This window comes from Vicugna pacos, chromosome 28, assembly GCF_048564905.1.
Source record: "Vicugna pacos chromosome 28, VicPac4, whole genome shotgun sequence".
Taxonomy (NCBI): domain Eukaryota; kingdom Metazoa; phylum Chordata; class Mammalia; order Artiodactyla; family Camelidae; genus Vicugna; species Vicugna pacos.
In genome coordinates this window covers 9,346,435-9,360,583 of record NC_133014.1, presented here as the reverse complement: position 1 = coordinate 9,360,583, position 14,149 = coordinate 9,346,435, and the positions used below count along the sequence as shown (strand labels likewise).

The following is a 14,149-nucleotide window of genomic DNA, read 5'->3' as shown; positions in this document are numbered from 1 at the left end:
GTGGGTGGGCATCCCACGCTGCTGTGCCCTGAGGACATGCCTCCTGCGGGGCACCAGCCCACCCCCATCTCCTATCCTTTCCCTGCCTGGAGCCTGTGGTGGGCATGGGAGTGTTTGGTACCTGGGAAGCCATGGCCCCTACACTGCTCTTCGTCATTTCCTGGGCCCTCCTGGGACCACCAGGGGCCGGGAGCACGAGCCAGCCTCACTCTATTTAAGTACTATAAACTCTTCTTAACTGAGTCCGATGTGCTCATGGGTCTGGCCGCCTGAAGTTTACCTTTGTGATTTCTAAGGAGAAGGGATTTCTTTACAAGGTAATTGGATGCACAAGACTACAGATGCTTTATTCAACTTGCTGAAAAACCCACTTCAGGCTCTAATGAGTTTGTCTTTTCTGGTATATTTGCCCACTTGTGCCCCTTGGCATTCTGGGGCCTGGCTGCAGGGGGAGGAGCACAGAGCCTCAGAGTCAGCCTGGTCTGAGCTGGGATCCTGTCACCCACACATACTGGCTGTAAAATTCCCTTAACCTTTCTGAGCCTCAGTTTGGCTGTTCTGTAAAGTGGGACCAATAATAATTCCTGCCCCATAGGGCAGTAGCAGACTTTTAACCAGTCAGTAGGGCTTTAATGGCCCCCAGAATCATTTTTGGTGTGTAATAAATGCACTAACTTTGTGAACCATTGCTATCACCAATAATTAACAACAGAATGATTATTCTTAATAGCAGAATTGATTCACAGTTGAAAACATTTTCTCACTTAGATAGGCCTCCCCTGCTTGCATCAGAGGGAGGGAGTTTTACGTTCCAGTTCCGTGTTGATGAGGACTGGTACCCGTGAAGTGCCTGGGAAGGCCAATTGGCCAGTGTCTAGGGGACTGTCATGGGCTGTGAGGAGCCCAGGGCCTTCAGCCCCAGCCTGGATGTGAGCTGGCACCGAGGGAAGAGGGCTGGTGCCCAGCTGCCCTCCAAGTATGCACATGTGCAGTTGGGTGTGTCTCTTGTCCCCTCTGAGCCTCCGTAGTTCTCCTCTGTAAGAGACCAGAATTAGGGTGTCCCTGGGGATTGTTAAGAACTAATGGATTTGGGTTCTAAGGATGCAGGCTTCTAGAAGTAGATGTGGAAGTTGAAAGGCCTTCCTTTCTTTGTCTGTCGCTCTCTGTCCCTGGGCAACTCTGTCAGGGGGAGCTCCAGCCTGGGCTGGCCACTGGCTTACTGGGTGACTTTGTTGCATCTAAGCCCCTCAAGCCTCAAATTCCTCTGCAGAATGAGAATAATAATAAAATTGTTCCCCCGTACACCCTACAGGCGCGTGGTGAACTGAAGCACTTTGAAAGAGTTACAGTGAGACTCCAGTCTAAGAGACTCAAGGGCAGGCACACTGGTAAAAAGTGAGCCTGGACTGGTGAACTGGTGCTGGTTCGCAGGCCTGCCACAGCCCTGCCACAGACTTCTTATCCATAACTGTGGCCCAGGGCTTGGCTTTGGCTGCTGCCTCTGCTGTCTCAGTTCACATTTCCCAAGTTCAAGACTAGCGGCTCTCAACTGAGCAGTTTTGGTGCTTAGTGGACATTCAGTGATGTCTGGAAGCATTTTGGACTGTCACAGTTGTTGGGGGTGAGGTGGGTGCTACTGGCATTGAGTGGGTAGAGGCCAGGGATATGGCTAAATAAACATCCTGTAAGGCGCAGGCAGCCCCTCACCACCAAGAATGGGCAGACCCAAATGTCAGTGGTGAGGTTGAGAAACCTTGTTCTAGAAGGAGCACTGGCCAGGGGCGAGGAGAGCCGTCTTTCAGCTCTCACGTGGTCACTAACATGCTGTCATTAACTTGGGCAAGCCACTTTTCCTCTCTGACTGCTTCCTCATCTGTAAGGAACTTTCCCTGACCCCCTCTGGCTCCCTGCCCCTCTGGGTGTATTAGAGAAGATACTGTCCTGAAATTTTCTGTGTCCCTGTCCCCACCCAATGTGATCAGCTCTCTGAGGGCAGCAAGGACTTGTGTCCATACGCTGTGGTCCCAGAGTGCCCAGCGCTGTCTGGCAAACAGCAGGTGTTGAGTCAGTGTAAATCATATGCCATTGTCAGCCACACTTATTGGGCACCCAGTGTATGCCAGGCAGTGTGAGACTGCCAGGAACACAAGCAGTGGAGGGTCTTGGCCCTCCCTTTAGGGCAGCCCTGGGAGCTGCCCTCTGAGGGGTGGGTCCCTCTGGCTGGGGTGGGGACAGGGAGGCTGTGGGGGCCCGAGTCTAGGTGGGGGTGAAGAGAAGAGAGTGTGAAGGGGAGCATGGGGAGTGCCCAAGGCGGCGATATCCTGGCCCACCACCCCGCCCCAGCTGTCCCTAGGTGCCCTCTGTGCACAGCCGGCCATGGGAGGCCTGGCCTTGCAAAGTGACCTGGGAGCCTGGTGGGTCCGCAGCCAACTCTTGGCTTGGAGAAGGCCCACGGGTCCACCATTCCTCCTCCTGCTCCTTCTCCTGTTCTTCTTCCCCCAGCACCCTCTCCTACCTCTGCTGGGGGCCTGGTGATGCTCTGAGCATTCTGGATGCCCTTTTCCCTGGCAGGATCCACCACTCTTGGTAAACTGCAAGGCCCTCAGGCCTCCTGCAGCCCCTGGGCAGAGTTTCCAGATCTGGGACACTGATGCCAATAACAGTGGCCAGCACCTTGTGATCACTGTCTACACTAGGCACTTGGTGCACATCATCATTTTGTCCTCAACAGCAGGCCCATTTTACAGATGGGGAAACTGAGACTCAGGGAGGGGCAGAGCCAGGACCTTTTTGAACTCTAGTATACCCTCCTGCCTACGTCTCTAACTCCACAGGGTCCAGGGGTCTTTGGACACAGCAGTGCGTCCCAGCCTCTGACAGTGCAAGTGTCTAGAGCCCAAAGTGGAGGCAGCTGTCTGGGTTCAAATCCAAAGAGGGAAAAGTCTCCCTTGTAGAGCCGCGTAAATGGGTGCCAAGCTCATGAAGCAGGGCCCGGCATGGAGTCAGGGCTGTATGCATTAGCTCTCATCATTTCTTACTGAAAATGTCCTGTCCCGAGTGCTCCCCAGGATCACCGGTCACTAACTGTGGACTAGAAATTGGTGGGAGAGGAGGAAGCACTTGCTAGGCAATTCACCATGGTGGGCGTCCTGCACCACGTGCTCTGTACGGTCAGGGCTCCTGAGTCCCAACTAGCTCGAGCTGCTGCCCACAGGCCCCCTGGGACAGGCTCGGGAAAGGGCAGGAGAGAGGGGGGCTCTGCGTGGGGGGGCTTCCACAGGACAGGTAGATGGGCTGGAGCCCAGGCCTGATGTGGCTGCAGGCTGGGGGACTTGGGCAAGGCCCCCTCCCTCCCACCCCAAGTCAGTGCCTGACTGCCGCACATCCAGACACAGTCAGAGGTTTCAAGGCCACTTAGCCACAGAACCTCAAATGAAGCTTTACTTAGAAGCCTGCCTTCCCAACATACTCCTTGGATTGTGAAGGGAGTCCTGCCCCACCGGCCTCCCCTTACCCCACGGCAATCCCTGGGGCTCCTTTGTGGGACCCCAAGGTCTAGGTGTCACTTGACCAGCAGAGAGTAAGTGAGGAGTGAGATCCACCAGCCGGGTTCAAGAGGGGTGGGAGCCTGCGAGTGTGAACAGCACTTGGAGTTTTGCTGTGAATGAGAGCGAAGATGGGTGATGGCTGGAGGTGAAGTCGGCTCAAGACAAGATCCTGCAGCCCACGGGAGCCTTGCAAAGTTTCAGGGCCAGCCCAGGGAGTTCGTACCAGCTTCATGCTTTGGGGTAGGCCAAAAAGCGCCCCTCACCCACAGCAGGTTAGGGTGGGGAGCCCCGTTTCACTGTGTGCTCGAGGCCCAGCTTCCTCTCCCTGAGCCCACGTGAACTGTCAACCACAGGCACCCTGGACAATTTCAGGCCCAGCTGTGTGTCTCAGGGGCTGGGTTCTTGTATCCCTAAGAGGCAGGTCCCTGAGGCGGTATTAGGGCCCACGTCCCTCCTGGTCCTCAGAGGCCTCATTTGAATTATGCACAGTCACCGCAGCTTCCCTCCTCGGTGCACGCTCACTAAGGAGGGGCGTGACGTTAGGTCACGAGTGTGGGGACCACACGGAGGACTCAGAGGCTCCAAGAATGAAGGGATTGTAGAGCCTCCATCAGTGAATTAGACTAAGCTTCGTGTTAAAACAGCCTTGGGGTAAGGAAGTCCATGACCTTCCCCTGGGGGACTGCATAGATGTTTGTATTTCCCCATTTATAAATAATGTTTCCAGGTTTTTTTTAATTTATTTTTTTAATTGAAGTACAGTTGATTTACAGTGTTGTATTAGTTTCTGGTGTACAGCTTAGTAATCCAGTTATTCATATAATATGTACACATTCTTTTTCATTATAGGTTATTACAAGATATTGAATATAGTTCCTTGTGCTATACAATAGGTCCTTATTGTTTATCTATTTTATATACAGTAGTTGGTATCTGCTAATCCCACACTCCTAATTTTTCCCTCTTCCCCTTCCCCTTTGGTAACTGTAAGTTTGTTTTCTGTGTCTGTGAGTCTCTTTCTGTTTTGTAAATGAGTTCATCTATATCATTTCTTTAAGATTCCACATATAAATGAGATCATAGGATATTTGTCTTTCTATGTCTGACCTACTTCACTTAGTATGATAATCTCTAAGTCCATCCATTTGCTGCAAATGACATTATTTCATTCCTTTTTATGGCCGCATAGTATTCCATTGTATATATACCACCGTTCATCTGTCGATGGACATTTAAGTTGCTTCCATGTCTTGGCTATTGTAAATACTGCTGCTGTGAACATTGGGGTGCATGTACCCTTTTGAATTGAATTGAGTTCTCTTTGACTGTATGTCCAGGAGTGGGATTGCTGGATCATAGGGTAAATCTATTTTTAGTTTTTTAAGAAATCTTCATACATACTGATTTCCATAGTAGCTGCACCAAATTACCTTCCCACCAGCAGTGTAGGAGGGTTCCCTTTTCTCCACACCCTCTCCAGGATTTATTATTTGTGGACTTTTAAATGGTGGCCATTCTCACCAGTGTGAGATGATACCTCATTGTACTTTTGACTTGCATTTCTCTGATAATTAGTGATATCGAGCAGCTTTTCATGTGCCTATTGGTCATCTGTATGTCTTCTTTGGAGAAATGCCTATTTAGGTCTTCTGAAACAGGAAACATAGCTGGGGGGGGCCAGCCACCCAGCATGTGTTATGGCGCAGCCCCCACATGCAGGCATCGTTCCAGGGCTGGGTGCAGCACTGAGCCGATAGAAGGACCTGTCCAGGTCCTCGTGGTAGAGGGAGAGACTGACCATAGACCAGTTGTATTGTTCTGCTCCAGCTGCCATAACAGAAGAGCATGGACTGGGGAACTCACACAACAGAAATTTCTGTTGTCACAAATCTGGAAGCCCCAGATCAAAGTCAGCGGTGTTGGTTTCTGGTGAGGCCCCTCTTCTTGGTGTGCAGATGGCCACCTGTGGCCTTTCCTTGGTGTGTGCATGGGGATGGGGGCAGGAGATCTCTCTTCCTCTTATAAGGGAACCAATTCTATTGGGTTAGGGCCCCACCTTTTAATCTCATTTAATCCTAATTATCTCCTAAAAACTTTATCACGTTGGGAAGTTAGGGCTTAAACATATGAACTGGGGAAGTGGGGGACACAAGTCCATAGCACCAGTAAACAGAGAAATAGGCACACACCACAGGCCCACAGGATCCAGGGCAGAAGCAGGGAGACATCCCAGGAGGGATGATGGAGCCCTGGACCCGGGTGGGGGCAGTGGAGGTGGGAGAGGCAGGTGCAGGCTGAGAGTGGAGCAGGCAGGATTTGCACGGGGACTGAATGTTGCGAAGAAGGTCTATGCCCAGGGTTTTAGCCTAAGCACCCGGTAGGATGGAGCTGCCGTCAGCTGAGCTGGGGAAGGCTGTGGGTGGAGCAGGTTTTAGTGGGGAGATCAGGATCTGGATTTGTTCCACTTGAGAAGCTCCTACATCTCCAAGTGCAGGTGGCAAGCAAGCAGGTGAGTCTCTAATAAATGCATATATATCTGATATGTGAGTCACAAAGAATAATGCGATGATCACCAGAACCAGAGCGTCACCAGCCTGCCTCTTGGAGTGCCTTTCCTCTCTCACCCTAGAGGTGACCACCAGCCAGATTTGTGCTTATCATTCCTGGATTTTTGTTCTTATTTATATAGTTATCCCTTATATCTCCCTATAAATATATTGTTTGTTTATTCTTGGTTTTGAATTTTATTTAACAAATGGAATCAGACTGGTCTCCTAGGACTGTTTTTCCATCTAGCAATGTTTCTAAGACTCACCATATTGCTGTGTGTTGCTATAGTTCATTCATTTTTCACGGCTGTTTAATATTTCTTCCAGTGGAGGCCCCACAATCTATGTATCTGCTCTGTTGTCAGGGGACATTTGATTGGTTCAAGCTGGAGTGCTGCAGGGACTCCTGGGCGTGGAGTTTCTCTGGCGTGTATACCTGGGGGAGGATTACTGTGCCCGAGGGTATGCAGGTGATACATATGTCATTCATATGAAAATGCAAATGGTTTTCCACAGTGGTTGTCCCAGTTTGCACACTCACTAGCATGTTTGAAAACGACCATTGATCTAGGTCCTCTCCAGCACTTGGCATTGTCATTCCTTCTTATTTCATTGTTATTATTTCCTGTCAATCCAGAAGGTGTTGCATCCTTGTTGTAATTTGCATTTTCCTGTTTATTAATGAGGTTGAACCATTTTTCATGTATTTATTCATCTTTCTGGTTTCTTTTCTGATGGTTGTCAGTTCTAGACATTCTTCTCTCATCAGTTGTAAAGACTGCATGCTGTCTCCTCCCATTCTGTTGAGTGTCTCTAACTGGCCATGGTACCCTGTGTTGAACAGAAATCCTTAATTTCGATGTAATGGCATTCATCAGGTTTTTTCCTTTCTGGTTTTAAGATGTCTTCCCCTACCCTTAGGTTAGCAAGATACCCTTTTACCTTTCATTTTTATGCTACAGCTTACCTTTCATATTTGGGTCTTCAGTTCAGCTGGAGTCCACTTTTGCTTGTGGCGTAAGGAAGGGGTCCAGATTTATTTGCTGTGTGATGAGCAAGTTTCCCTCACACCATCTACTAAACAATCTGGCCTTTCCACAAAGCTTCTGTGAGCTCTTCCCTCTGTACCTCAGTGTCTTTTTGAGCTCTCTGGTCTATCAGTTTGTGTGTTTGTTTGTTCTTGTACCAAACCACACAATTTTTATTACAGTGATTGTATGTCTTAGTATGTAATAGGGAAAACTTCCTCTGCAGTCTTCCTTTCTAGATTTTTATGGATTTTTTTAATTCCTCATTATACATTTCAGAGGAAATTCATCAAGGCCCTCAAAAAATCCAGCTGGATCTTTGATTGAGATGGCATTGAATCTGTAATTTATCACAAGAGAAATAACATCTTTATAGTGTTATTATGGTCCTGTCCAAGATGGAATGTCTCGTTTATTCAGATTATCTTTCTATTAGGCATCCTTTGAGTTTTGGCTAATACTTAGATGCCTTTTTAGTTTTTATTGCTATTATGAATGTTATCTTTTTTATTATATTTTCTAGGTGGTTATTACTGGTGTAGAAAATTGCTGTTGATTTCATAAAATAATCTTGCATCTGGCAGTCTGAACTCTCATGTTTATTGATTTTTTTGGTCCCTGTAGGGACCATATCACCCACAAATGGTGTTAGTTTTAAGTTATATTTCATAACTCTTACACTGTTTTTGTGTTTTCAATTTTTTTTGTTTTGGGGGGGTTGGTTTTTGATCTTTTTTTCCCTTTTTTGAAATTTCCTTAGAGCATTGGCAGGACATCAGTTTGTGGTGACTGTGGCCGACCTTGGCTTGTCCCAAGTCTTAAAGAGAGTGTGTCTGAGCCTTTGCTGTTAAACCTAATATTTTCTGCAAATAAATATTTGATTTGCAAATATAAGCTACATCAAGTTTAAAAAGTTCCCTTTGACTCCTAGTTTGCTTAGAGTTTTTGTTTAATTATAAATATATGTGGATGTTTCTCTCTTTTTTTAACATTGTTTTATTGAGTAATAGTCATTTTACTATGTTGTGTCAAATTCCAGTGTAGTGCACAATTTTTCAGTTATGCATGAAAGTACATATATTCATTGTCATTTTTTTTGCTGTGAGCTACCACAAGATCTTGTGTATATGTCCCTGTGCTATACAGTATAATCTTGTTTATCTATTCTACATTTTAAAATCCCGGTCTGTTCCTTCCCAACCCCTGCCCCCTTGGCAACCATAAGTTTGTATTCTATGTCTATGAGTCTGTTTCTGTTTTGTATTTATGTTTTGGTTTTTTTTTAGATTCCACATATGAGCGATCTCATATGGTATTTTTCTTTCTCTTTCTCGCTTACTTCACTTAGAAGTTTCTTTCTTCTGAATTAGGATTTTCATGATTTTCTCTCCTACTCGTACAGATAAAACCTCGATCCTGGTATCCCTTTTTTTTGTTTGTTTTTTGAAATAAATACAGTTGGATTCAGTTACTTAACATTTGGTTTAAGATTTTGCATCTATGTTCAAAAGTGAAATGGGCATATAATTTTCTTTCTTTTTGTTTGTTTGTTTTTCCAGCTGTATTGAGATAATTAACCCTTTGTGTAAGTTTATGAAATGATCAGCACAATAAGGTGAGTTGAAATATCCATCAACTCACATAATTACCATCTTTTTGTTACTGTGGTGAGGTGAGAACGTTTAAGATCTCCTCCCACAGCAACTTTCCTGTGTACAGGACGTACTGCTAAGGGTCATCTCCACGCTGTACGTTAGGTCCCCAGAATGTATTCATCTTATAGCTGGAAGTTTGTACCCTTTGACCAACCTCTCCCCATCTCCCCCACCTCCCCAACCCCTGGCAACCACCAGTCTACTCTTCTGTTTCTATGAGTTTGGCTTTTATTTAGATTCCACATATACGTGAGATCATACTGTGTTTGTCTTTCTGTGTCTGACTTACCTCACTTAGCATAATACCCTCAGGGTTTACCCGCATTGTCATTTTCATTCTTGTATTGCCCTTGTGTGATTTAGGAATCCAGATGACTGTCCTGATCACTGGATTAGCGATATGGAGATCACTGGTGATCTTTGAAAGGCCATTTGTATGGAGTAGCAGGGCACATGCCCCAGGGGAGCGAGCTCAAGGGAGAATAAGAGGAGAGGAAGTAGAGAGAGTGAATTTAAAGAGAGAGAAAGAGAACAGCTTAAGGGGAAGTAGGGCTAAGACAGTTTTGTTTTCTTGGTTTTCGTTTTTTCAATGAAAGAAACAGCTGCTGGTTTGGAATTTTTCTCTTATTTTATTTTTTGGCCCCCAGGGGCTGAGGAGTAAATTAGTTGTTTATTAACTTCATGAGATGTTGTCAATCTTGACCTATCATTGAGACTCTATATGGTTTTATTAATATCTTTTTCTCTTTGTTTTCAGCTTGGGTAATTTCTATTGAATTGTCTTTAAGGTCACAGACTTCTTTTTCTGTAATGTCTAAACTAATCTTACATTCATCATGTGAATTTTTTATTTTAGATATTGAGGGTTTTTTTTTTTCAGGTTTAGAAGTTCCATTTGGTTCTTTTCTAATGCTTTTCCTTCTCTGCTGAGAATCCCATGTCTTCACTCTTTTCTTTCCCTTTTGTTTTCAACATATTGGTAGTAATTGTTTTAAAGTTTTTAAAAAAATAATTCTAATAATAAAAAACAAATAATTCTGCTGAATGCTTTATGTCTTGATTATGGGTCATATTATCCTCCTTCTCATGTCTTTTCATTTTTCATTATATGGTGGAAATTGTGGGTGCTATGTGGTAGGGAATCTGGACTGTATTATCTTAATATAAGGCCATCGGTTACATTACTGGCAGATCCCTTGATCTGGACAGACTTTATTTTAAACTTTGTTAGACTGGGTTTGTTTTGATTTTGGCTTTAGCACTAGAGCATGGCCCTTAGCCCAGGGCATGGTGCCTTCTCCTAAAGCTTGGCCTTTCTGGGGTTTCAACTGAGTGCCTAGGGTGCTTAGGGAGGTAGACATCCTAGCTGGGCCAGAACTCCAACTTTTTTCATCATTGCATGAAGTCTGATACATCTTTTTAGCTCTCTGTCCTACTAGCCCCAACAACTGCGCACAGCTGGTCCTTACAGAGTCTCATTCAGAGCACATGTGGCCCAGCCCTCGGCCAAGACCCCAAGGGAAACCCCCCCACAGACTTCCGGGGTCACCCCACTGTGCAGCTCCCTCCTCTCCAGGACCCTGCTCTGCAAATCTGTCTCAGCAGCCCCAAACTCTGATCTCCACCTCATCAGCACTTCACCATGTCGAGGGCCAGAATGTGTCCCCAGCCAGTATCCAGGGTGAATGTGGAGCCACTTGACGTGTTTCCCTTCTTCCAAAGATTGTAGTCCTGTGCTCTAGTCCAAAGTCTGCAAACCCTTGTCCCACATAGTTCTTCCAGTTTTCAAGTTGTTTGTGGTGAGGAGATAAGGCTGACACTCACTACCCCGTCATGACCAAAGGCAAAAGTCTAAGCAGAATTTTTTTTTAACTGACGTACGACTGACATACAACACAATGCACAGATGTTGAGTGTTCAGTTCAGTGAGTTTTGACAATTGTATATACTCTTTTAACCACCACCTGCTCTACTGCTTTCTATTGCCCTGGATTATTGCTGCCCATCCTGTAATTTCATATAAATGGAATCCTATAGTATGAACTCTTTTATGTCTGACTTTTTAAAAATTTAATGGAGGTACTGGGGATGGAACCCAGGATCTCGTGCATGCTAAGCATGTGCTCCATCACTGAGCTACACCCTCCCCTACTCTTTTATTTTTAATTTTTCTGTGTCTTTGCATTAAGAATATCATTTTTGTAACTAGCGTACAGTTGGGTCCTGCTTTTTCATTCAGTCTAAAATGTCTGCCTCTTAACTGAAGTAAGTACTTTATTTTTAATACTCATCTATGCTGCTGTGTGCCTCTGTAATCCTCTGCACAGTTCTCCCTGGTGGGCATCCCCTGTATCGTGCCCACTCGTCCTGCCTGTGATGGACCCCTGGAAACTTCCAACTCCCCCATCAGAAATACTGTTGTCAGGTCCCCTTAGCTGGGTAAGATTCTATCTGAGATGTTTACCCAGAGCAGAATTGCTGGATTGCAAGATTTGCTTATACTTAATTTGATTAAGGGTTGCCAGATTTAACAGTATGTCTGTATAAGATGGGGATGATCCAGAAGGATGGGAAGAAAGATGATGAAGAAATAGTGGGGAGAATTGCTGGAGCCACATCCTTGAGTAGGTGAGAGGGCTTGGGACCCACTGAGCAAGTGGAGGTATTTGCCTTAGGCTGAAACAGGGACAGTTGATCCCAGAGGAGGATGTCTGGTCCAGATGCAGGTGGGTGAGTAGGTGTGATGGTGGGAGCTTGGGAAATTTTTCTTTTGTGGCTTCTGTGTTCTCAGTGAAGTAGGAAGTAACTTGAGATGAGGATGGGGGAGGAGGTACTAGGAATTTAGAGAAGGGAGATAGGAAATAGCTGTTATGTGGAATGGGTTTGCATGGACAAAGGTGATACAACCTGATTGCTGGACAGTTTGCAGGGAGCTCTTGAGGTTAGTGAGAGCAGGCAGTGCTCACGGTCAAGGCCCAGGTGCCGAGTAGGCCCAGCACAGGGCTCATCAGGCTTGGGGTAGCTGTGCAAGGCTCTGCAGGGACAGAGTGCGCCGTGCAGGGAGGCCGCCCCGCAGGGCTCCCCTGCACTGGGAGCAAGCACACAGCTGTGCAGATAACCATGGACTCAGTTCCGGGGGGCACGAGGGCAGCCAGGGTGATGACAATGCAGTGGGGATGGTGCTGCCCATCACAGTGGGAATTTCTGTAACGTGAGGCTGCTGCTCAGCAAAGGTAGGACTCCACACTGTTTGCCTAGAGCTTTATTTGATGTTGTAAAGTTGATGTGTGCCGTACCAAAGTAAGTTAGGAAAATGTAGACCATAAGCAAAAAAGTAAAGATCATCTGAAAACCTCCCCCACCTCTGAAAAGTTAGCCATGATTAGTCAACATTTTGATGAGCTGTTATGAAAGAAAAGACCTGATCCTGCCCTCCAGGCCCTTGACCTCCTATTCAGATGTGAATAAAGCCCCCATACCAAATGTAGCCACAGCGGCATGTTAGGCTGGTTGGGCCAAGAGGGAGTGCCTTCTCCATTCCTGAGAGAAATCAGGGAGGGCTGCATGGAGGAGTGATCCGGGAATTAGGTCTTGAAGGTTGAGGGTCCTGTGCCTGTCTTCTGTCTTTTTTCCCTTCCACCTCTTCTTGTTCAGTGTTTCCCCAGGACAAGACCAGCTCCCAACCCTCACCCCCATCTGTGTGGTTGAGAGGGGGGTCACACAGGGTGGTGAGGCAAATAGGGAGGTCTCTGTGTAAGGAACCAGGCAGCAGAGAGGCCCTGAGGCACAATGGCTGAGTGTGCTGTTCCACTAGAGCCCATGCATTTGTACAGTGCACAGCCTGTGCAGCCATACATGGTAGTCATGCAAGGAGAGTCCCTCCACCCCCTACTTCTGCCCATGGCCGAGCACCCACACTGGAGTGAGATGGGGGAGCCGGGGCACATGTTCCACCTCCCGGGTCTATGTCTTCCTCCAGACAGCAGCGACAGTGAGCTGGAGCTGTCCGCAGTGCGCCACCAGCCGGAGAGGCTGGACCAGCTGCAGGCACAGACCAAGTTCACCAAGAAGGAGCTGCAGTCCCTCTACAGGGGCTTCAAGAACGTGAGTGCTCCCCATTCCCCTGGGAGAGGCCCTAATCTGCCGGCCCTCCTGTCCCTGGCTCCAGGAAGGAGGGACTTTGGTGTAGGCAGACCTTCTGGAAGATTTCCAGGGCACAGTAAATATCCCAGGGGCAGTAAATATTTATGGAGCTGAAGTTTTGTAGGAGAGTTGTCTGGGGGTGGGCCAGGTCCCAGAATCAGTGTTCAGAAGGCACCATGCTCCTTTCTGTGTGTCTCGATGCTGGGAGGAGCATGTGGACGGATGAACTTGGTATGAGGCCACCTGCTACCATCATTTCCACCCCTGTCTGCCCCTCCTGCCATGCCCACCCAACCAGGATTTCCCCAGCCTGGGGCTCAGTGGAGCCAGTGGTACCTCGTCAGCAGGTGTCCCCCAGAGGGCTGAGAGAGGCCCGGCCCTTTGGAGTCTGGGTGTGGTGCTGGGGTGGCTGAGGTCGCTGAGAGGGGTGCCTTCCTGCTGCAGGAGTGCCCCACGGGCCTGGTGGATGAAGATACGTTCAAACTCATTTACTCACAGTTCTTTCCTCAGGGAGGTGAGTCAGAGGCTGTCCCTCACCCCCACCCCATTTCTCCCCAGAGTTCCTGCTTCCCTGGGGCAGCCCTGCAGAGGGTGGGCATCCCTTCTATGGGAGGGAACCCTCCCCCTCCCCATCCTCCCCACCACCCCTTGCCTGATGCTGCCTCTGTCCAGTAGGAAGTGGGGAATCCAGCCCAGGATGCAGCTGGGATGCCCAGTGGGGCTGCTTGAGGTTGGGGCTCAGGCGCCAGGCAGCCCCAACCCTCCCAGCCCTCACCCTTGGTCTCCCCAGATGCCACCACCTACGCGCACTTCCTCTTCAATGCCTTCGATGCAGACGGGAACGGGGCCATCCACTTTGAGGTAGGTCCCTGTTGACCCCTCCCATGTCCCCTGGTCCTGCAACTTGTAGGGGTGGGGTGAGGGACATCTCTCAGCCCTGGTGCCACCCTCTCAGGGCCGTCCAGAGGCTCAGACATGACCCTGGGTTAAATGGTCCGGTGTGTCACCCAGGGAACAAGACGAGTGGACTGTGCTTGGCTGGCCCTGGGCCTGACTGTGAAATCACCGAACTTTGGTTTTGCTGTCTGGCCGCCCTATTCTCAGCCTTCCCTTGCATTCCAGCCCCGCCCAGCCAAGGGAGCTATTCAGGCACACTGAGGCTGGTAGTGACCCAGCGTGAATTTGCACTTGAGAAGGAGGCAAGGTTTAACGACAGGTCTGTGCTG

General features: G+C 47.9%; 1 protein-coding gene across 2 annotated transcripts in view; it reads left to right on the top strand.

Moving 5' to 3' along the window:
* KCNIP3 (potassium voltage-gated channel interacting protein 3) overlaps positions 1-14,149 on the top strand; it is a 72,658-nt gene that overhangs the window by 51,686 nt on the left and 6,823 nt on the right. For both annotated transcript variants that reach the window (XM_006203853.4, XM_072951438.1), the window contains 3 exons: positions 12,760-12,884; positions 13,368-13,437; positions 13,714-13,784. In XM_006203853.4, the coding sequence (XP_006203915.1) occupies positions 12,760-12,884; positions 13,368-13,437; positions 13,714-13,784 (266 nt within the window). The remainder of the gene's footprint in view (positions 1-12,759; positions 12,885-13,367; positions 13,438-13,713; positions 13,785-14,149) is intronic.